Here is a 25,016-nt window from a genome sequence, read left to right on the forward strand (position 1 = left end):
TAAATAGTCCATATAATAAATAACCAGCAGCAAACACCAGCCGATAATAGCTGTCCCGAAGTGGTGTCATAATACCATAAAAAGGGCTAATATACTAATAAAATTAATTTAAATTTAAATGTGCTGACAAAAATAAACTTTAAGGACAAAATTCGTTTGGCTCTTCAGGCCACACTGTCTTCTCGATGAAACATAAGAACGTGGTTGCGTTGGTGTACACTCCTGGTAACTTCGTCCCACATTTTATTCCGAAGTTCGTGATACCAACCACGTGGTGCATGAATCCAGATTCGCCATAATAATTAGACGGCCTTCTGATCCCAATTGGTCCTCCTGAGTCTCCCTGAAAAAAACAACTATTTAGGAAAATTATGCTACTTTTAGCGTTTAAAGTACCAGGAGGTGGGATAACATCATTCAGCAAATATACCTAATTTATTTCAAAATTACTTGTATTGTAACTACAACTTCTGAAGAATCCTATCTGGATTGGATAGATTGAGTTGAGTAGACGCAAAAACTACTGAACAGATATTGATAAAACTTTATTTGTAACAGTAATTATAAAAAACGCGCCCCCGAAACCCCGATCAGATGCAAGTTTTATACAGGGTGGCCAGAGAGTTGACGTTCAAAGATAAAATTTAGATTTCTTACATCAAGATGTATCTAAATCAACCCCCATGTATGTTCTACGATTTTGCTTAGTTTAGGTTTAGGAGATAGAGTTAATTTTGTGATTTATCCTTAACTATCACCTATGGTTGGTCTTTAATCTTTTTCTTAATGCGGCGAGAACTTGTAGTTTGTTTTTATTTACTTACGCTAGAGAAGCTTCCAGAGTGAGAAAAAAAAAAAACCAACCATAGTTAAGGATAAAACAAGCAAAATCGTAGAACATACAGTCATGGGGGTGATTTAGATACACCTTGATGTAAGGAATCTAAATTTTAACTTTGAACGTTAACTCCCTGGCCGCCCTGTATATTTTACTCGACATTGCATAATAATTAATAGTAAAAAAATATAATTTAATTCACCTGACAAGTATCGACACCCAGTTTGCCGGCGCAAAATTGGTGGTCTTTCAGGCCATCTTTCCAGAGCCGGTTAGGTCGGCCTTTTAATGATTTGTTGCAACTGCCTTTCTCCCAGATTTCGATTTCTGCGTAATTAAGATTGTTTGACGCCGAATCTGAATAGAGAAACAAGTGTGGTGGTTAATGGTCACTCTGATTTCTGGGAATAGAAACTAATTATTGTATAAAGTGAAATCAGGAGAAAAGAGGAGATCCGCAGGAGAACCAAAGTGATTGACATAGGCCGCAGAATTGCTAAAATCAAGTGGCAGTGGGCGGGGCACGTAGCTCGTAGAGCTGATGGCCGCTGGGGCAGAAAAGTTCTCGAGTGGCCACCACGGGCCAGAAGAAGTAGCGTGGACAGGCCACTAGGTGGACCGACGATCTGGTGAAGGTCGCGGGAAGAACCTGGATGCGGGCACCGCAGGACCGATCGTTATGGAAATCCTTGGGGGAGGCCTTTGTCCAGCAGTGGTCGTCATTCGGCTGAAACGAACGAACGAAATAATTAAAAGCTTACTTGATTCTGGTGTTGTTTTTCCCCATCCAGTGATGTTCGCCACCCATTTATTACCAACGGCGCCGCTCCAGACGCAAGCCGGTCTAATATGCGCCTGAGTCTTGAGCTCGCGCTCCAACTCCATTAATGCTATATCATAGTACTTATATGGTTGACTATAGTTAGGGTGTATAAAAATATTTTTAATGCCCACATCCAGCGAAACCCCCTTACCCTAAAATGAAAATGCGAGAATTAAAAAAAATACAAGCAAGTCTTAACAATTTTTGTTACAATTCCAAAGCGTTTACCAATTTTGAACGGATGTACACTACCTACTTTTTTGTTTATACTCGTATCATTGCCAAAATATACGGGTGAATATCCCAAACACGTTTTTTACGCGGCGGAGCTGAGAATCGATGGGAGAAATGTAACTAGAGCGATGATTTTTTTCTGTATATAGTTTATACAGCGTTTTACACGATAGCAAAGTCTTCAGGACAATAGGTAGTTATTTTATGTACTAAAAAAATTTTCAAAGACCCAAAATCTAATAGCGGTGGCGCGTCCTAACTCTATTTCTACTCATAAATTGTGTTATTCCTTCTTTCTCGGGGATTCTAGTAATTTAAAAATAGTATAGCCATAAAATACATTAAATAAGACTTCCAAATGATATGAAAGAAATGTGATATTTCATATTTTAAGTGTTTTAAATAGCCTTTCAAAACTGTCCCACGAAAAAAAGCAATTACAGTGGCTCAATTTCGACACTCTCTTACTTCTCCAAAGAAGCTTTGAGAGACGTAGAGTTCTTCTTCCCTGCATCACTCAACTGTGTCCTCCTGATCGGGCTATAAAGACTTGCGACTTGTGGTATTGTTTTTCCAGCAGACCCGTAAATATTAGTATCAGCGGCACAGGAATACAAAATTTTTCAATTTCGCTGGCAAGTGTATGAGTGAAAGCTACTTACTTAGATGCTAAACGATTCTTTAACATGATTAAAGTTTGGTGTTTTGTTGTATCTGCATACAGAAATTATTGATCAGAATTATAGTTTTCTTTATAATTTGAATTTTGTAACAGTTTTTCAATTCCGGTGGCGCAATTTCGGTGGCTCCGGTGGCGAATCTATTGCCGGAATTGGTCTTATTGGCTCTGGAGCATTGTACCTAGGTCTACTAAGGTCTCAGTCATAACTACAATATCGTCAGTGAATCGAAGTTGTGTGATGTACTCGCCGTATCTTGATACTGAGCTCGGTCTAGCTCAGAAGCTTGAAAACCTCTAAGTGGGAGGTAGTGAAGACTTTAAGAGATTATGGTGTCTCCAACTCTGAACCCTCGCAGCAATCAGATAAGTTTCGAGTTCTGATCTTGGGGGAGGGCTGATATGATGAAGTTTTCATACAAATACTTCAGAAGTTGCATGTATCGACAGTCAATTTGACGCCATTAAAGAGACTGTAGCACAGCCCAGGTCTTGACCGAATCGAAGAAGGTACAAAAAGGCCAATAATAATGACTGATTATAGTCCTCAGTCTTCTGCATAATTTGACGCAGCATTAAATATGTACGTAGTATTACAAACGTCTTTTCGAAAATGAGGTTGTCTGGGAGACTGGATGTTTCAGGAAAAAGCTGCCTCACCTGACTCTGGACCATCGCCAACGTCCATTCCATTCCAGTCTCTAGCACCACCACCATGTCTTATTTTTTGGTTTATCGACCAATAAACATGGTGGTATTTAAGAGAACTTAATACTAGCATTCCATCTGATTTCATAAGCTCAGTTGTGATTTCATTATCTCCTGGTACATACCTTGTTGTTTTTAATAGGGCATTCTAATCTCACTCAAGCTAAAGTCTAGGATATCTTCGCTAAAGTGTCGGAATAATCTCGATCTTCAGCCTAATTACTAGTAGTGCTTCTTAATCTCTCCTAGTAGCTTAGGCATTTACCAAAATGGTTCTGTTATCCTCGTTATTCATGTTGGTATATTCAATTTGGTCCTCGCAAATACATACTTTCGATTTATTACAAAAAAATCGTCTCTATAATACACTTTGTATTAGCGTGAGGACTTGGATAGCTATTTATACATCGATACTAAGCAGAATCTTAAAAACAGATGAGAATAGTCCTGAAACAGCTAAAATTTCCCTAGTCTCGTAGGTTGCAATCTATTCTGCCACTCGAGATGAAAATTCGTGGGGCTTTGGAGCTGGATTGGCACTGGTCGTGGCTTAGGCTTCATCAGTCGACAGCTTTTGAGCATCTTTTATTCGGCATTCTTTTATTTCGGTGATGACTTCTTCTTCTTCCTCGGTCCCTCACTGATGAGGATCGCAACCGCAGATAGTGTTCCTTCATAGACTGCGGTCATAAGCTGTGTGGTGATCGGAGAATGCAAATGTGATTAAATTGCCTGTTCGTCTAAAAATGATTACTACATTTTGATTTTTGCAGTACTATTAGGGTGCAACTCAGTACGCTTTTACAGTTCTGGCATCTTTTGCTAGGCCTTCTCTCTCTATGAGGCTGGCTGGATTTAGTCCTCCGTTTCTTAATTGTACTACTTTCATCTAGCTGATTGTCGCTAGGTTTGCATAGTTTTCCGTTAAATTACCCTGTCACAAATATGTAATGTGTTAGTTCAGTAGCTGGTATAGATCTAGAAATATCTTCAGTTAATCTCCAGTTCGCATGGTCTTTAGCGAATAATTAGTTGCGTAATTCTGAGTATAGGATAGGTATGATACCATCATGAAAACTTGGCTAGCCTGGACCAATATTTTTACTTATGGAAGATAAACCTAACACCAACCTGGGGCAGTTGGTCGCCCTCCTGGGACTAGAGTTGGTTTCTGGGTTTGAGGGTCATGTATGATGTCTTTGTGATGACTCTAGAATAACGGGGCTGTTGGCGGCTAGAGCCAGAAAGTTTTAGATTTGTTCTCTATGGAGGGATTTTGCCGTTATCACCATGCTTAGCAGGCTGGTTGGTAGTTCCAGTATGGTAGTATAATACCCGGAAAGATGCTGCAGCCCACCCTCCAGTATTTTGATTCCTTAGTCGGCTATTACGACTCACGTGGGAAGATTTGATGCTTTTTTAGGGTCACAACACTCGCAACACAGGCCTGAATATTTTTTTTAATTATAAACATCTTTACTGGATAATAATACTTAATTGATTACAAATAAATAAGTAATTTGAGACAATCATCCGTAACATTCCGAAGTCCGCTGTATAAATAAATTTCGGTGGATTGGTTCTTAATTCCGGTGGCTCAAATACAATTTCGGTGGCTCTTGATAATTTCAAATTGACATATCTCGAGAAGTATTAATAATATTTTGATCTCTACCATGTCATTGAATAATACAAGTTATTTACTATTATTTCTGCCACAAAAAAGTTTTGGAAAGTGGAAATTAAAATTCGCCACCGGAATTAGGCAAAAAACGAGTTTGTTGATATTCACCCATACACATAAATTGCTTGCCCAGGCGAAAACCATAGACTTTTAGTTGGTCGGTAGTTGGGTCGGACTGTTATTATACTTATTATCAGTATGGACATGTATGGAAGTGCGCACATTACCCACACCGATTTGATATCGGTTGATTCTTCACATACATTCAAATCGGGCCCAAATATTGGCTGAAAATATGTGGTCTGCGCCTAGGCTTTATATTAAATATCAACAATCCGCCCGCGACTTCGTACGCGTGGATCCCGTTTTACCCCCTTCACATATCTTACGTGGTTTAGATTTTTTCATACAAATGTTTTTTCCCGCTAACTCCCGTTCCCGTGGGAATTTTGCAATATCCTGTTGTAACTAAGCTTTAAGTTTACTAAGGTACCTGCATGCCAAATTTTAAGCGTCTAACTTAAGCGGTTTAATTTTTCATACAAAAGGAGTTTCCCGCTAATTCCCGTTCCCGTGGGAATTTTGGGAATTCCTTTCTTAGTGCACCTCTACGGTATCTAAGCTACGTCTCTTCCAAATTTCAAGTGCCTACGTTTAGCCGTTTAGGCTTAAGGTTGCACACGCGACGGAAGCTTAAAAAATTGAGTAACTTCTCCCGTTTTCCCAAAATTTCCCTTCACTACTCTGCTCCTAAGTATACTATAACCTGCCCAGGAGTATGAAGAATAATTTTACCAAGTTTCGTTAAAATTCGTTGAGTAGTTTTTGTTTCTATAAGGAACATACAGACAGACAGTCAGACAAAAACTTTACTGATTGCATTTTTGGCATCAGTATCGATCACTATTCACCCCCTGATAGTTATTTTGAAAATATATTTCATGTACAGAATTGACCTCTCTACAGATTTGTTATAAGTATAGATAAAATGCAAAAACATTATAAGTCTTACCTCACTCCCTGATGTATTTCCAAACCGTATCCGATATGGTCTATATTGCATAATTGTTACACAGTGCGCTGCGGTTAGCGCGAACTTATAACTGATAAGGGAGCAGCCACACTCGAACACTGTTTTATTAGATTTCGAGATACCAAAAAGAGCACCCTGCAAATAATATAAATGGGTACAGATTTTTTATAGGAGGCAAACGAGGATCACCTGATGATAATGATTACCGTCGCCCAGAGACATCTTCTTATTTCTAATCTCGACGGACAAAGCCCTCGCATAATTATGATAGAACTTTACTTTTTTAATAATGATCATCATCATCATTTCAGCTATCGGACGTCCACTGCCGAACATAGGCCTCCCCCAATGATTTCCACAAAAGCCGGTTGGTAGCGGCCTGCATCCAGCGCCTTCCTGCTACCTTTATGAGGTCATCCTCCTTGTGATTTAAAGATAATATAAATAAGAAAATATAAACCATGTGAAAATGTTACCATGTGTGGAAAGTCTCCATATTTAGCATCCATACCGCCAAATACTGTAGATGGGTCTTTCAACTTCTGCTTGCCTGTTGAACGAGAAGCAACATTAATTATTTATTGTTCCTATTAGTCGATTTCAATTTTATTCGATATTCAATTTTTGTCGAATTCAGAAGTGAATCAGCTTCCACATTACACTGCAGCACTGGCGCGAATGTCAATTTGGCTACTTTTGCCACTTACGCGGTATTTGCAAGCGATAAAATTCAGTGTCTTTTTATCGTTTTATAAAACATAAAACATTTGTACATTTGTACTTACACTCTTCCGCACGCCTATCAGATTCAATAATTCTTGTCCAGTAGTCCCACGAGTATTCATCGCACTCTAAAACAACAAGAACATAATAATTATATTAAGATAATTATCACTGACTAATCAACTTAACCGTAACCGTAAATGTACCAAAGATCCATAAACTAATTAAAGTCGCTGACAAAGCGCGACAGATTCACAAGCTGAAGTGGCAATGGGCAGGACACATAGTAGTTAGTACGCAGAACTGATGGCCGATGGGGTTCTGGTTCACTGAGGTTCTGGAGTGGAAGCCACGTTCCAGAAAGCGCAGGGTGGGATGTCCATCCACAAGGTGGACAGAGAATCTCATAAAGGTAGCAGGAAGGCGCTGGATGCAGGCCGCTACCAACCGGTCAATTACGGAAATCATTGGAGGAGTCCTATGTTCAGCAGTGGACGTCCTGTGTCTGAAATAATGATGATGAACCACCTGAAAATCTAGCAAACATCAAGCTGTGTGATCCTGGCTACACAAAAGTTTAAATTTGCGAGAGGTAAGAATAGTACCGTACCAAATCACATCTAGTTAGTAACTACTGACTATAGACGTCTCATCCACGAAGACGCGCCCCACCATTCTTCCGCTAATGTTTGAGTGTTATCGGTACACGCTATATTATCCATGAGGCACACACGCACTCTACAATAATGACGCTCGGATTGCTCGGATCAAACCGCACCCCGCGCTTCCCTCGACCAAAAATTGATGGGCCGCGTCGTGGATGAAACGATCTATTTCAAAAAGAAAAGTGAAAGGTAGACTTTACTGATATCGCTAACTCTTTTGCCTTTTCTTGAGCTTTCAGGTCGTGTGTGGTTGACTCGGTCGTAGTTGCAGGGATCATCGGCCTTGTAGTCTTCATTATTTTGCTCCTGAAAGTGTAACTCGTTATTTTTAAATTACAATCGGCAGCACATCAAACTGTGTTTGTCAATATTCCCAACCTCAGATCATAGAAGGGAACTGAGTTCCCAACAAACACTGGGCGAAGAAATTTCATATCGCGCCGATAGTGCGGTCTCTTCGCGCACTTTGCTTTATTGTAATAGTGAAAATTAATCAAGAAAGAGGAAAAAATTACATTGTAAATGCTAAAAAAGATATAAAAATATAATTTAAGAGACGTTCCATGCTGAAAATTCTATTTTAATTAGTTCTGAAGGGACAGAAAAGTTCTCAAGTGGCATTCAGAAAGTGCAGGATGAGAGTAGCGCAGAAACATTCGTTGTGGAAAAATGTAAGAATCAATTTTATTACTAAATTTTCTTTTAAAAATCTATTCTGACTTACCGTATCCTCAAATCTTTCCGCCAAGGAAGGATTCTGAAAAAAAAATCTTTTATAGTTAAAAATCACTCGTTAAGCATTTTCTATTACCTACTAAAGACTCTTGAAACCATGAGCTCTTGATTACTTGATCATAATAACTAATATATTGTGCAATTCAGACATTGGAAATATTATTTGTTGATTTCGACATGGAGTTTTCTAAGTGTAAAAAAATATTTCAGTGTGATTCTTACCCATATTTTTTGCACCATATCAACTCTGTTGTTAACTTTCCTTAATGCAGTTCCTTATTTTGACTGGTTTACTTACTTATTGTAAATAAATGCTGACCGCACAAGCATTATCTTTGCTTTATTTGGGGCTAGATGGCGCTGTGTGTATTTTATGTATCACTTATGTAGAAACGTAGAAAGTAAATATGGACACTTACCATTGGTAGAATTTTAAACGGTATTGTTTCCTCTTTAGGCGGCGGCGTCTGAAATAATTAATGTATTTAAAGTTTTTAATCATATTTTAATTAAGGAGTTAGGACATACATACAGGGTGTTAGGTGAATGGTATATCAGGCCAAGCATTATGGAAACTACTGATATCATTTAGTCCCAATCGATTCTGGGTTTTTTGTCCCTACAAAATAGATCTTCTCCATTCTGACTTCACTATAATATTTATATGCATATGTTAACATAAGTAGGCTATATGTCGGATTTATATACCATTTGTCTAACACCCTGTATAATAACAGTATTTAGCTTACAATTAGTACACTTACCGTTAACGGGAGCTGTAACGCTTCGTTGTTGTTGCTCTGAAAATTTAATATTTTTGTTTTTTATTAATTTGTTACCATAAAGGTTCTTTCAACAATATTTTTATACGGTACGAATTTATGGAAAACTGGACACCACGTATACATACATTGTTGCACTTCTTCTTAGCTAATTTATTATGAAAAACAAACAGTCATAGTTTCTATGTAATGGCAATGTAGCTGACTCATAAAGTCGACATTTTAGACCTGACAACTCACACTAGGCCCTAGTGTGAGTTTACGTCAAACGCGCTCACTAGTGAGCGCGTCAAAAAATAACATTAAATGAATGACGGATTGTACAGCGCCCCTAGCGGGAAACGTTCACACTCAGCCCACTGTTGCAATTATCTTAAGTAGGTTTTGAATAGGCTCGAATCAAGTGTTTTAAACATTTGAGTTTCACTGACTGCAACCACTTGTACATTCAAAGTGCAGTGAAGTTCGTTCGCTGAACTGCTGAGCTGCGTCGGACATTCACAACTTCAAGTTTTACAAAAGCTAGAACTTTGTAGGAGTTACGCGTACATCGTAGGATCGAGTCGGAAACGCCTGATAATATTGTTCAAGCAATTACAACAGATAGCGGAGTTAAGCGAAGAAGGTGTAGGCGTTAACTTTGTAATGTCACATCATCTGGATTTCTTCGATCTTTTGGTCTCCACTACACACCCTCTCTAATTGACAGAGGCAAATGGAAGATTTGACCTACACTCCCCACGCTGACCAGGCGGGTTGGAGAAATAATTCATTGGCTTACAAAATAAATCATAATATTCCTTTATTGCCACTCCATGAAAAGAAATGTTCCAACTAATAGTTCCAAATAACGGGCAAGAATAATCGAATTTTTACCAATTCCATCGAGTGACTGTGTACTGTCTAATGTCCAGCCTACCGTGACCTCTATAGCCCTTGTAAATTGTTGAACTAAAAGGTGTAGATGAAAAGAGCTGGGGTCTTTTGTAAGTGGGCATCGAGGCCGAGGCCTTAGAGGGTCTAACTGAATAAAATGCACTTAGAAAAGCGAGTGTTTTGTTCAAAAGGACCTTTCCAAGGAAACAAGATTATTTCGTCCGATATACGTGAGGGGACAGCCCACGCTTTTTCTGTTGATGCCATATCTTGGTCTACTGAAAAGTTATAAGCCTGAAATACAGTGGGAATTATTGAATGAATGAAAGAAATCGTTACAGCACCACAATGGATACACATCAACATCATTAAAAATTAGACACGGATAGAGATCAACATGGAAAGCATTGGGGGAGGCCTATGTTCAGCTGTGGACGTCCTATGGCTGAAATGATAATGATGATGGAGATTGACAGATTTTTACGTTTGTTAAAACAAGATGGTGCAACCCAGCCTTGTTGTGGTGATGTCAAAATAAAAGTAACCCTGCACACTCACACACACTCACAAATGTAAACTTAAACACAGAATAATAGTTCAATTAAAACAGTTTTCAAACTAATTTGAAAATTATAAATAACTTGAAAAAATCGAACTGCCTAAGGCGGGAATTGAACCCACGAAATTTTCAAACTGTTTTTATTTCATCAAAAATAAATTAAATTAAATGAGACATAAACTAATCAGTAAGGCTTAACAAGATAACTTTACTTCCGGTGTGATTAATGATGGCCAGATAAAAAAACTGCCAAGACCGAGTTGTACTCGCGTGCAGAATGTTCTGTACAATTTTATAGTACAAGTAGGTACACGTTTCAACTACGAAGAGTAAAAGATCTGTGGGTCTAGACAAAGTGCAAATTATAATCGCAAACCAGTCGAAAAGTGGTCGAAAAGCCCCTTTTTTGTATGGAGTTTTGACGGATTCGATTTTCGATTCGATCAAAAAGTGCGTTTTGTCTAGGGGGGCTGATCATTAATGTTTTTATACAGGGTGTTTATTTCAATACTCACCATATTTAGGGAGTTGATTATGTAGCTTTTTCTGATCACGAATCAGCAAAAAAACTTAATTCGAAAAAAAAACATTATAAAAGTTTTTCATCTTTGTCGTACTTAGTTACCAAATTAAAGTCCCTTTTATCCATCGATTCAGCAGCATATAATTTATTTATATCTTGACAATTTCCTGTAACAGATGTCCCGTTTAGAGAAAGCTTGTACGGAACTCTGATAATAAATTAGGAAAATGCAACGACCAAAGCATAGAGCAGCTGCTCTGCACAAAAAATGTGAATGATTTTTCATGATGTCTGTGTATAATGTCCAATAAATGTATGCAAATGATGTTAATAATACAATAATCTAGTCATATCCATATTCATAAAAGCGAAAGGTCACTGACTCACTCACTCACTCATCATGAAATCTCAGAAACTACAAGTAGATCATACACTGTGCTACAAGTTCTACGACTTCTAGGAGTCTAAAATTTTGCATGGGGTTTACTTTTAGAATGTAGGTGGCTAGGTGCACGGGATCCACGAGTACAAAGTCGCCGACGGCCGCTAGTACCTATGAATGAACCTACATAATATTATATGTTGGCACATGTTTAGGTATGGCGTGTTCATATTTCATTAATTTCGTGAAAATTATTAACATTTTAACAAGATTTTATATTTTTTTTAAAACTGAGACAAAATTGTATACTATTTATATTCTGTTTATAATTTAATGCCGAAACGAATTGAAATCCAAGACCTGAATAAGAATAATTTTGCAAGTTCATTTTCTACGTTTTGCTCGTTCACTCTGTGAGCTTAAAAAATAAGTCCCCGGCGACGGAATTGATAAAAGATCTTTGGTGTCAATAAGATGAAAAGTATTATATTTTATAATACCGTCTTTATTAAAAAGGCCTTTTTATCACTGGCCGCCTCCCTGATAATGCTAGGAGCGATCTATTTGTAATTTTAAGGTCATAGCAGACTTATCAACTCGGAAAAGGATCAACACCGTATCGCCTTTTGCGAGCTGTCATCGCCTTCGCGCGCTGTCAACCGCGAGGCGAGGCGTTTACGTTACGGTGCGGAAAAGTGTGCATTGCAGTACTAAGGAGTTCAGTTTCATACAAAGTACTGACCGCCTCGAATTGATGCGGTTACGATCCCTTTATGGGTAGATAAGTGTGCTACGTCCTTTACGAAGATAAGATCAAAGTTGACCAAGAAAAATATATTTGTAGTGCGACGTGAATTTTTAATCAGGTAAAGAAAACCTATGGAGGTGTATACCTCCAATCTGATCGTTTAATCACCAGGTATTGAAACGTCTAAAAACTGTCACAGTGTGAGAACTTACCATAATGAGCAGGAGGAGCGAAACTGAAAAACAAAATAATTATTATACATCAAATAATTAGTAAAGTTATAGTCAAAATAAACCAAATTGACTGCATGACACCGCTAAGGATTGGAATGGCCATCTCAATAATAAGTAACTGCCGAATTTATAAAATTGTAGTTCAAAATATCTTAATCCACAAACGTACCTACTATATAAAATAATAAATACAAATACGAGTAGTTGTTATAAGTAAGTAATATCAGCTGCGAATATAAGTAGGTACCTAAGAGTACAATACCTAATGATTAATCCAAGGTTAAACTAATTGTTAATGAACTTAATGCAATTGGCATTTAGTTTATTAAGTTCATTGCTTTAGTGCATTAAGTTCGAATTATGTTCAAATTTATTTAACATTAAAGTTTTAATTAAATAAATTGTTGTAATAAAATAATAATAAATTAATAGAAACTTACTTATAATAACCGGCCACTCCATCCTGTCAGCTTCCTCTACCGATACTAATTTAGGCACTGCATTTAACATACACTTTCGAATTAATTTATACCTACTAATAATAATTGACCTATGACTAAGTATTTATAACTATATCTACATACCTACCTTTACCAGAGTTATTAATATTGTTACGTGATGCCTGTTAACATCTACGGATATTAAAGGATTAAAATTTTAAGTACAGTGACTGATTTATTTTTTACTAGCTTTCCGCCCGTGACTTCGCCCGCGTGGAATTTTGTCTGTCACAGAAAAATGTTATCGCGTGCATCCCTGTTTCAAAAACCGGGATAAAAACTATCCTATGTCCTGGGACTCAAACTATTTCTATGCCAAATTTCATCAAAATAGCTTCAGTGGTTTAGGCGTGAAAGCAAGACAGACAAACCGAGTTACTTTCGCATTTTTAATATTGGTACCTATAGATAAAAAGCGACAATAGTCAAGGGTTGTTGTTAACTCGCATGAAATCCAAAGAAAGCTGGTTTACAGCCCGGCGCCACTGGACTATTGTGGTGAACCCCTCGTAACACAACCCTGGCACGAAGGGTTAGCGGGATTATTAGTGACTAGCGGCCGCCCGCGACTTCGTACGCGTGGATCCCGTTTTACCCCCTTAGAGGTGGAGTTTCGTAAAATCCTTTCTTAGCGGATGCCTACGTCATAACATCTACCTGCATGCCAAATTTCAGCCCGATCCGTCCAGCGCGCCCGGAACTTCGTACGCGTGGATCCCGTTTTACCCCCTTAGGGGTGGAGTTTCGTAAAATCCTTTCTTAGCGGATATTTAGATTTAATTTTTTCAAAACTAACTAATGCGTTCGTTTTTTTTGTTTCAGTAAAAATGACGTCACTGCTGGACAAGAAAAATTCCTCCCGTCGACTTCCACGACGACCGGTAGGTACTGCGCTGCCCGTATCCAGACACCTCCCGCGACCCTCACCAGATGTTCGGTCCACCTAATGGAAGGTCTGCTGTCCACACTCCATGGTCGCCACTCTAAACTTTTCTGCCCCAACGGCCATCAGCTCTAACGAGCTGTTTTCCCAAAATTACTAATTGTTCCAAAAAAATAAGCAAAAAAAGCCTTTTTTGTGCCTCTTTGATGCTATTTTACTTTATTTCGGTCGCATAAAGCGGTAGTTGTACTAGTTTAGTAAATAGAGTCAGTTCGGGACCACCCTGTATAATAAACTTTACGGTTTCTTTGTTCCGTGATAAAATTAAATCACAAATGTGCGAGATATGAAATAACAAAATACGTAGGTACATATTATGTGGGTAAGTAAAATAATAATAGAATCACACATACAATGCACATTGCCTATCTACAGAAAATTCCCATGTTTTTGCATAATTAGCCAATGACCATTTTGGAATTTACAGCTTTTACTGATTAAATGCGTATTAATAAGTGTATAACGAATGTTGTTTCATAACATTATTGTAAACTGTCGCAACACAAACTTTTATATTTTGACTAGCGGGTCGCGGGTGGCCCGCGACTTCGTACGCGTGGATCCCGTTTTACCCCCTTAGGGGTGGAGTTTCGTAAAATTATTTGTTAGCGGATACCTACGTAATAACATCTACCTGCATGCCAAATTTCAGCCCGATCCGTCCAGTCGTCCAGTGGTTTGGGCTGTGCGATGATAGATCACTATACATATATCAGTCAGTCAGTCAGTCTGTACAGGTCTGTCTTGATGACGTAGAACTAATAAATAAAATAGTAAGGTTGCATACCAAACTCATTGGTCGCACTCGCACGCCTGGCCGATTAGAAAATTCTTTTTACTTTTTTTAGGTTTTTTCCTCGATTGACACTTTTTTCTTTTGTCTTGAATTTTCTACCAAAACGAAATGTAGGTAATTATTTTGAATTATCGTATCTTCTCTCTGATAGCCCGTGTATGGTGGCATAAACCACCACTAAATTAAAAATATACCATTGTAACTCCAAGTTGGACGCATATTTTTCAAAGTCCATCATTTAGTTCGTTTTATGAAGTTTCTACCGAAAACTTTGGCTATAACTTTTCCAAGTTTCTCTCTTTGAACTTTGAACTACTCTACAAAACTGAAAACCGTTTTATACACTCTCCTGTAGTAAATTGATACATTATGGGACATTCGTTATCTTAATGAAGTATTCGTATAACAATAATTATGTAGTTTAAACTGAATATTGAAATGTACAAATTCTTTAAAAGTATCTCCAGTCTACTCGTATGACCGACCATGTACTTATGTGGTAGGTAAGTACACGTTTTATTTTTCTAATGATATAGCCAGTTAAAAATCTCTCTGTCTCAAGTAACTCTGTCTGTCTGTCTTGCTTTCACGCCTAAACCGCTAAACCGATTTTGATGAAATTTGGCATAGAGATAGTTTGAGTCCCGTGAAAGGACATAGGATAGTTTTTATCCCGGTTTTTGAAACAGGGACGCGCGCGATAAAGTTTTTCTGTGACAGACACAATTACGCGCGGACGAAGCCGCGGGCGGAAAGCTAATAAAATAATATGTTCCTTCTTGTTCTAGTTTGCACCTATAAACATTAGTGTCATACCTTTACGGGTTTTACTGGTTCATAGGAAATTCTCAGAAAAAGACAAACAGAAGTAACATGCACCCAAATATTGTGCAGGGATCGAACCCGCGACCTCTGGAACTTCACCTAAAGCCGGCTGATAGACAGCAAATTAAGTTACCCTCACAAGGAGGGTCTGCCAGTCAGTCCTCAGCCACAAAATACATAGGAGCAGAAGACAATCTACATACAAAGTGCGCACGAGCATACATACATAGACAACGCTCAGACGCCATCATCAACGTTCATCGCCAAAAATCGCAAACCAGTCTAAACCAGTGCAAGCGCGAATGCCGCCCGCTTAAGGGGGTGCAGCGCCGACGAAAAATTACGATTTGCTAGCCGAGATAGCGGTGGCGCAACGAACTAACACGATCGCACACGAACTACTTTACAGAGTAGAGACAAAAGAGACTCAATACAGAGTAAAAACACGTATTTCACTAATTTTGCTAAACAAAACGTGAGTTTATAATACTTTAATTAGGAAAAAGGAAGGATTTGATTTTTTGTTGGTATTGCTGCGAAAATTCTTACACAATAAAAATCCTAACTAATATTGATTCTGTGCAGGACCCCCTTAAGACGCGTCTGTGTGCATAAAGCAAAATTAATGAATGAGCTCCCCTTGCTTACCTGGAAGTCTTTAAATAGACTTCGGACGCAACTCGGCCGTAATGGACAATATGTTCAAGTGGGGATTCTTGGATGACTCAAACTTGGAGTGCAAGTGTGGTTTTGTTCCCCAGTCGACGAAACACATGATGTCGTGCAAGATTTAATGAACTGACAACGCCACTCTTGTGGAGGAGTTTTGGGCTGACACTGTGTAGGTTTGTTGTCGACATCACTCTTGGATCAGCCCAAAACTGCTACAAGATTGGTGTTTTCAGTAGCATTCATTAAATCTTCCTGCGTGCAGTTGTTTGGCCACGCAAAGCACGACATCATACGCTATATCGACTGGGAAACCCTACTACACTTGCACTCCAAGTTTGAACCATCTTCTTCTTGTGATTGTCTTTTCTGTTACTACCTATTTTGTGCCTCAGCTCCCAGGTCGCAGTACCCGAGAGAATTATTCTTCAATCGTGGCCCGCATGAATATCAGATCGTGCTCGACTCATCAAAAATGAATTCGTGTTTTTCGACCCCGAACTATGTATCGATTTAACGCCGGTTTTCTTCGCTATGGTGATTTTCTGGCGCTTGCAAAACGATCAACGGTAGTTTGGGGAATCTATAAAATATGAAGTCTTTGTGAGGATAAGTTTGTTGCTTCTTTACGCAAAATTTCAAGATGGATTTTGATGAAACTGTTCAATTTTATAGATTAGGGACATCAGACGCGGACAAAAGCTATACTTGAATCAAGGTAACGAATTATTAATATGCGATAATAACAATTAGTCTGGTAGTTTTTACCCGACTGCGCCAGATGGAGGGTTATGTTTTTCGAGTGTATGTATTATATGTATGTATGTATATTTCTTTGGCACGGCCTACAGCCTAAAGGGCTTGACCGACTTTAGCGTGAGAGGTGTCGTTAGATTCGTCTTAATCGTGAGAGTGACACTGGCTATATTAAAATTGGAAAAAAATCAAAATGGCGCCTATAATCCTTTATATTAGTTAGTTTATTTAATTTTAATTAGGTTAAATGCACATAATGCATAAGCCTATCAACTTTAGTCAACTTTTTATCTATAACGGTATTTAGGAGGCTTTTCCCTATAGAAAAAATAGAAATATTACAATGAAATAATGTACTGCAGTATAAAATGGATTAATATTTATTCCGTTGAAATACCTACAATACGTAGTACTGACGTTATTACGTATATTACTATATTGATGACAAGGATCAAGGATGCGTGGTCACTGGTCAGTTCAGTCTGCACATATTTAATGTACTTGAATTTGGTTATTCTTACCGTTAGATAATTCCTGGCAATTAGTGGTGACTGAGTTTGTTCCGGCGTTTCTTCTCAGCACTTGCCATATGTTTGTCTCGAAGCGCTGGTAGGGGCCAAAAGATAAGGAGACATGTAAAGTGCCCCATAAGGGCTACTTTTTTATATTTTTTTATTTACTATAGTTTGACGTTCATAAGTGTCACTTGTGGTATAATATGAATAAATATTTTTGATTTGATTTGATTTGATTCACTTTTCTATAAAAGTTCATGACCAGGTATCAAATGTACGACCTGATTAACTAAAATAAAATAGTTTCGATTAGTGCACAGTCAAGTTTATTGAAATGGTAAATCTGCAGCATAATTAATAATATCTCCACAATTTAATTGTCAATATAAATTAAAACAAAATCTACATTTTAAAAAATACAAAAAAAAACATTTTAATGCTATATGTTATTGTCGTTTTATTGGTATACCTATACTTGATTCATGTGAGTCCAGCTCGGAATTGACCTGTTTTTGTAACATAACACAACAATCCACAACTTTTACTGATTGGAGCCAAGCTATGAAAAATGGTTGAATTGAAAATTTAAAATTGCTATTTTCAACACATCGTTAACTAAATAACAATAAAAACTACTTCAAATGTCAATTCATCACGGCCACACGATGTTCTCAATCCAGTCGATAAAGCTGGAGACCTTCGTGTAGATCCCAGGCAAGTTGGGAAGACCGCAGCCTATCCCGAATGACGTCACGCCTATCACTTGGTTCATGGAGCCTTGGTCATTGATGGGAAGAGAGACTTTCAACTGAAGAGGACCGCCGGAATCTCCCTGTAAAAAAATAAAGATGAGAAAGGATCTGCTTATCGTAGTACAAAAACTTGGCTAATCTCTTCCAAAATATTCGTTGAAGTCCGAAGAAGATTCTAATGAAGAGGCAAATGGGAACAGTTTTCCGAGAATAAGAACTACTCTGTAACCACCTACTTAGGCAAATAAATGATTATGATTATTATGATTATTCGAGAAAATAAACGCCCTTAATATCTGAATGGGGATCCCCATCATCATCATTTCATCCACATGCTGTCCACAGTTGCTTTTATGAGATCGTCACCCCACCTTGTGGGTAGACGTACAACGCTGCGCTTGTCGGTACGTGTTCTCCACTCCAGGAACTTGCCGTCCATTGGCCGTCAGTTCTTTGTATCCTGCCCATTAATTACCGAAGATTTACAACTTGGCTCTACATTTACCTGACAGGCATCGACTCCCCCAGTCAGCTTCCCAGCGCATATCTGGTGATTCTGGATGCCGCACCAGTGTCTGTTGCAAGACGGCCGGAGCAGAGAGTCGCACTGTTGGGAGTCCACCAAGTCCACTGAGGCTGCTTGCAGTTCAGGAGATGTAGTTTTACCAGCTGAGAATGGTGAGACGTTGGTTAAAATAGCAGGTAAATTTGTTTTTATCGTGGATTAACAAGGATTAAAATAGCCAGTTCGATCGTTCCTTTCAGCTAAATAACGTCAACAACTGGACAAAAACCTTCACTAAGAATTTCCACAACGACTGGTCCTGTGCAGCCCGCATCAAAGAGCTTCCCACGATCTTCGCCAGATCATCGGTTCACCTAGTGGGGGGCAGACACCAGTGACCCAGCAGTCTAAATAACCAGTACAAGTCTAATAGCCACAGTAATTAATTATTTTGTTTTTTGTTTTTAAGAATGACGACTATACATTTCCAGGAAATTCTCATTTTAAATCGAAAGTCAAGTCACGGATTTTAAATGCTATAGGAATAGATTTGTATTTTCCTATCACGTCACGAGTAAGTATCACGTAATCAGGGCACTGTGGTACTCTAATTAGTGCAACAATGAAGTCATACGAGGAAGGTTAGTTATAATTAGGCAAGTAGGTACCTATTTCAAATAACACTGGTGCACGTAATATTATTATACCTACCTCACAAAGATAAATATACCAAATAGAGAAGAAAGTTTTTGAGAAAGCCCATTTATGCTACTGAAGCAATTCTTTCACCATTATTTCTATTATTGATTGAGGTCCATCTTTAAAACCAAAATAAAAAATTGACATCATGCTTGCCTATAGTCTAATGGCTGACGAGGATCAAACTACCGACCCTCGAATTGGAAGACAGAGATACTTTTGCTGCCTTGTCATCGTCATCATAATTTCAGCCATAGGACGTCCACTGCTGAACATAGGCCTCCCCCAATGATTTCCACATTGGTCGGTTGGTGGCAGCCTACACCTAGCGCTATATGTATGCGCTATATGTACTACTGAGTTGCCCATGTCAACTGGCATATGACACGGCGTTTGATCGGCGTCATATGCCAGTTGACATGGGCAACTTAGCGGATAGTTCCTGTTTAATTTATTCTAACCTGTTTCAACAACGCCCCATCCAGTCACAAAAGCAGAATTGATTCCTTGAAGATCTGGTCTTCCCCATAGACAAGCTGGCTGGGTGAACTTGTCGAAGTCCACAGGAGTTGCTAACTCGATCAGAGCTATGTCGTTGTACTTCTTCGGCGGTTTGTATAGAGGATGAACTATCACCCGGGAGATGTTGTAGTCTCTTGGTCCGAGGTTGTTGTAGCTCTGTACAAAATTAGTAAATATTACTTTGGAATGTTTAAAGAGAAAGCTTCTCTAAACCTTGATACAAAGACAATTAAGTTCAAAAATTACAAACTGTCTGTTTAGGGTTTTATAGGATCATGTATTTTCACCAAGTATCAATTTATCAAGCAGTTCAAGCTCTAAGTCACTTTAAGGATGAAATTCACACTTTCACATTTTACATTATTTTAGAAGCCATAAATTCGCAAAAGTTGCTCTTACGTGCAGTCGTATTTAATAAATATTAAAAGTGTCTGTGCCATTTGTTCTAGTGGACTAATCCCACTTCTCGGTTCCTCTACTGCAACTGTTGTTTAAACCAGTGAAGGTTGAGTAGTCCAAGGGATAGCTTACTATCTTGGAACTCTCAACGAACTTAATCAGTAGAATGGAGAAGGAGATTTACTGGAAGACTCGTCTGTTTTAGTTTCAAAGTCAAATGATCCTCACAATATCCAGAATGTTCTTGTCCCCAAGCCTCACGATCTTTGGGTCGACATCGGCTATGCTGGTGTCCCTCGAAGACGCCTTGGAGCAATGGCCTGCGGTCAGAATAAACTTCTCACTGATGAGAGACCCCCCACATTTGAAGATCCACGTCCCAATGCTGGCCTTCCAGCCAATGGCACCCTGAAATAATTGCAGTCTAAAGACTGGATAACTTAATTGATTCTTTTCTACTGTTAATATAAATATTAACAGTAGAAAAGAATCAATTAAGTTATCCACCTCAAATAAATAACAGCGAAAAATATATAATTATAGCCTTCATTTATTTGATTCTTCGATGTTAAATGAAAAATCAATTGTCATTTGTTTATCCGCAATTCAAATGTTTTGTCTTGTAGTAATGAAATAAGTAAACTCCAAATCAGAGGCACTATCCTATCGGCTAAATGACTTGTTGTTAAAAATCACAATATCAGCTCAGGATATTGAAGTAAGCTCAGTATAACATAGTAAACAGAAGTAGGTAATGAATGGTAAAGGTAACTTACCATGTGAGGATATTCTCCAGGCAAAGTTTCTTTGCCTCCAATCACGAGATGTCTGAAGAAAGGTAGCTTCCCCGATTCTACGAGGTAGTCTTGGCCTGAAACATTTCAAATTAAAGTAAAAATATTGGCTTTAACGAAAGAGTAAATTGTTATGTAGGTAATGATTAGTTCCATAGATTTATAGAAAATTTTGCGCGTTTTCCCAGTTTTATCTTCTAATAAAAATCAATCCTCAGTCATTATTCATTCTACCGGGGTTAAGGGATATTAATATTATCTATTTTCTAATTATCTTTTCATTCAGTCATATTTTCTGCGTTGCACACGAATAAGGCTGGGATGCACCATCTTACTTTGACTTATCATTATAGTTACCGTAAAAGTTACTTTAACTTTAACAAACGTCAAAAATCTGTCAAACTCCATACAAAACGCACCGGTTATCGTTATAGTTACTGTTAAAGTTAGCTGGTGCAACTAGGTCAGTGAGAGATTTTACTTACATTTTTTTTGACTTTCTTGTTGATCATTTCGACGTTTCATCTCCCAAATGTATTCGAAACATTCTGAAAAAAATTAGTACCAAACATTTTAGGTAAAATTATCAAAATTGAGGCATCCCTTAAGCAGCTGTTTATAGGTTCTATTTTGTAGCAGAATGTGTACAACCCGATTGAGCTAACTGCACACGGGCACACCTAATCGCTGGAATGCGACTCTCCCTCCAGAACTTACCCGCACACCTCCCCGCGTTTGATCTGTCCGTACCAAGCACAAAATAGGAATCAGTGTCGATGTGACGTCACGGCCGCCATGTGCGCAGTTAACTCGACCAGGTTGTAGTTTTTTTATAAAAGATTGTGAAGAAGATTTTATAACTTACTGACGTCAGATTTTCTTCGTCCAGGAGCTCTAAAATCAGGTTTGACAGGATTAAACGGGTCACAGGGATTTGATTTTGCAGGAGCAGGTGCTTCTGTAGCAGTTATTTGTTCTGACTGAGCTCTCTGAGAAAAATATTATTAATAAATAATTGTTTGTTACTTTCAGCCAAATGACGTCCACTGTTGGACAAAGGCCTCCCTCAAGGATTTCCACAATAGCCAGTGCTGCGCTGCCCGCATCCAGATTTCAGATCCACGAGGCTAGTTTGTTGTTTGTCAGCTGTTGACGAGCCATTCTCAGGGCTTGTTCCCACAGAGACATCACGTTGTTGGAGGTTACTGATTTTTGTAGGATCCCGTTTAAAGCCCGGTCTGTGAGCACGTAGTATTTTGTCCAATGACCCCAAGCTACCCATCCTTATCGCTCGCGCGTAATTATATTGCTGTCGCGACTGTGCGACGGGCGCCCGCAGTGAGTGTGCGAGCGCAACAGCAACATAATTACTGTAGTATATGTACGTGTTCTAATATTAACTAACGTTTATTCGAACATCCTGTTTGCAGTCTCCTGCAAAAAAAGCGATCCGTTCGAATTTGTAATTCGAATTTCAAACACACAAGCCCAGTCGAGTAATGTAGCATCCCGCAAAACTGAATCGCCGTGGGAACGAGCCCTAATCTCGTACAGACGGACGTCCGGGATAATTTCAGTATAGTGTCGGGTCAATCTTCTCTAGCTCTTGGGTCTTCGCTTCGGCTAGATTAGGGACAGTGTGCGTGCACTCGTGTTTGATGAAGTTTAACTGTTATCATCATCATCATCATTTCAGCCACAGGACGTCCACTGCTGAACATAGGCCTCCCCCAATGACTTCCACATCGCACGGTTGGTAGCGGCCTGCATCCAGCGCCTTCCTGCTACCTTTATCAGGTCGTCGGTCCACCTTGTGGGTGGACGTCACACCGTCCCACAACTGTTATAATTACCGTTAATCATTACCACTTACTACAACTGGTGCATCATTAAATGGTCCCCATATCCATCTATCGTCTTGCTGGAATTTAAATATAAATAATAATTTTAACTAATAAATCTTGGATATAAATCTTATTTCATTATTGACCAACCAGTGGCTTTGCATGCATGGTGTCCTTTTCTCCCACTTAAAGTTACAATTTAACCTACTAATATTAAAATTGAAAATAAAAACTTACTCGCTTTTGCCTTGATCCATGTTCTGATTCAAAATCAGCTGCAGTTGAAACTGAAAATAATTAATTAATTTTTGATAATATTAATAGTGTTCCTATCGTGTGTATGGATTTTTTTGTGTACAGTAATATTTATGTAGATAAATATTATCATCTTTTAATTTCAAAGTATTTAAGTTAAGGTATTAAAACTGTATTTGTAGTATGCGGTATAGACTTTTTGGCTCAGAAATATTATAATACTGCGAGTATTCAAATGTATCAGATGATCTTTATTGAGGAAAATTTGTATATTAATTACTAATACTAAAGAACCCAGAGATAATAGATATTAAGGGCACCTCGCAACTGCCTAGTTGCGATAGATGATGATAGATGCCTATCTATAATATGATTATATTATTGTATTTATTGAACTTTTTTCCTTAATTGGTAATGTGACTTAACGAGAAAGTTCATTTGGGAAAACGTAGGTACATAACTATTTAATGTTATTGTTTGTCAGGACTACAGCACATCAAGCTTAACATGGTGGCGTCTTATTTTGTTGTAATACAGGTTATTTTGAAACAAAAATGTATAGTCTGATATGCTATCAACATTAACATGCTAAATACACTCAACATCAAATAAACCGCACCTTCCGCGACGCGAACTTTAAAGATTTTCTTCTGACACAATCATGGTACCCCAACAATATTGGTGTTATTTGAAAGCCTTATAAATATCCTTAAAGAAAAATACATTTCATTTCTAAATAAATTAACATTTACCATAAATGTGACTTGAAAATAGACCTCACTTTGGGCTCACCTCTGGGATCAATTAGACCAATTTTTATGGTTTTAAAACCAAATAAAGATCTCACGTGTCCTCTTTAACAGATGGATAGCGATTAATCCCAACTTAACAGTTTTATAGTAATAAAAAATGGCTATAGCGTAACTACCTATTTTTTGAAGAAGTGGCTCTGGATCCTTGTAAAGACACATTTTTGGGGTAAAAACCTTTCCTTTAATGAAATGAAGTTTAGAACTAGGCTTTCAAATGGTACCAATGTTGGTGGGAAGTGGGGATGCATACGTTTGATAAGTGCTTGTCGCGGGAGGTGCGATTTATTTGATGCAGAGTGTATTTAATGTTATTGTTTGTGAGGACTACAGCACATCAAGCTTGATATGGTGGCGTCTTATCTCGTTGTAATACAGGTTATTTTGCAACAAAAACGTAGTCTGATATATATGCTAATCGACATTAACTTGCTGAATAGTTGGGTACATATTTATCAGGTACCCACTTACATATAGGTACTTGAATTACGGGAGTCAGTGTCAATACACTTTCTAATACAGTGGATTATAATTATGCTACGTATCATTCGTTATTCATTCAACAATCACAACTGTTTAATATCGGAAAATAAATTCTCCCGCTTTAATTTTGTCCACTCCACACATCAAACAAAAAAAAACAGTCAGTCCAAGAGCCTTTGTCATTATATTTCATGTATAATTTCGAAGTAAGTATTTTATGTATTATTATTCATTATTTACCTGATAACACCACCGCTAACACTACAACCAGTCTCATTTTTGTTTATTTCTTAGAAAATCACTCAAAACCGTGGTCCGCCGGCGCTGCGTTTACGGCAATGTACTCATTTGTTGTGATGAGGCACAGGCACTTACTTCCAAACAGGTTATTTTGTACGGCTATCGTAGATTAAGACTCAGTAAGGCCCAGAACAGACGGTGAAACGCAACTGCAACGAAACTGCAACTTTGTGATAATTCTGATGAATGAAACTGAAATTGAAAGTTTCAAACTGGTCGCGTCATGTGTGGTCTCTCAACGGACGCTATGGCAGAAACTTAGATGCAACTCAAAAGTAACTAGCAGTTGCAGTTGCGTTTCACCGTCTGTTCTGGGCCTAAGACTAGTACGAAACTGTACGAACAAACAACTAAATTGTTTGTTGATGTGGTCAATTATCATTTCATATTAATTCAAGATTTTCGGTAGTAGGTTCAGTAATTTA

At 38.2% G+C, this 25,016-nt stretch overlaps 1 protein-coding gene across 1 annotated transcript; it reads right to left on the bottom strand.

Moving 5' to 3' along the window:
• LOC135079560 (uncharacterized) lies at nucleotides 1-24,639 on the bottom strand. Its single transcript, XM_063974212.1, has 22 exons — nucleotides 24,532-24,639; nucleotides 22,982-23,031; nucleotides 22,774-22,821; nucleotides 21,766-21,889; nucleotides 21,386-21,448; nucleotides 20,883-20,977; nucleotides 20,335-20,514; nucleotides 19,647-19,863; nucleotides 18,487-18,650; nucleotides 17,883-18,061; nucleotides 12,666-12,757; nucleotides 12,205-12,227; nucleotides 8,887-8,922; nucleotides 8,542-8,589; nucleotides 8,112-8,144; nucleotides 7,588-7,693; nucleotides 6,785-6,850; nucleotides 6,476-6,549; nucleotides 5,979-6,134; nucleotides 1,600-1,813; nucleotides 1,041-1,195; nucleotides 1-343 (listed from the first exon to the last, which is right to left on the bottom strand). Exons 1-22 carry the CDS (start codon nucleotides 24,566-24,568, stop codon nucleotides 140-142), a joined length of 2,364 nt encoding a protein of 787 aa, XP_063830282.1. The 5' UTR covers nucleotides 24,569-24,639; the 3' UTR covers nucleotides 1-139.
• Between the last annotated feature and the right edge of the window lie 377 nt (nucleotides 24,640-25,016).

The sequence above is a fragment of the Ostrinia nubilalis genome, chromosome 16 (genome assembly GCF_963855985.1).
Source record: "Ostrinia nubilalis chromosome 16, ilOstNubi1.1, whole genome shotgun sequence".
NCBI classification, from domain to species: Eukaryota; Metazoa; Arthropoda; class Insecta; order Lepidoptera; family Crambidae; genus Ostrinia; species Ostrinia nubilalis.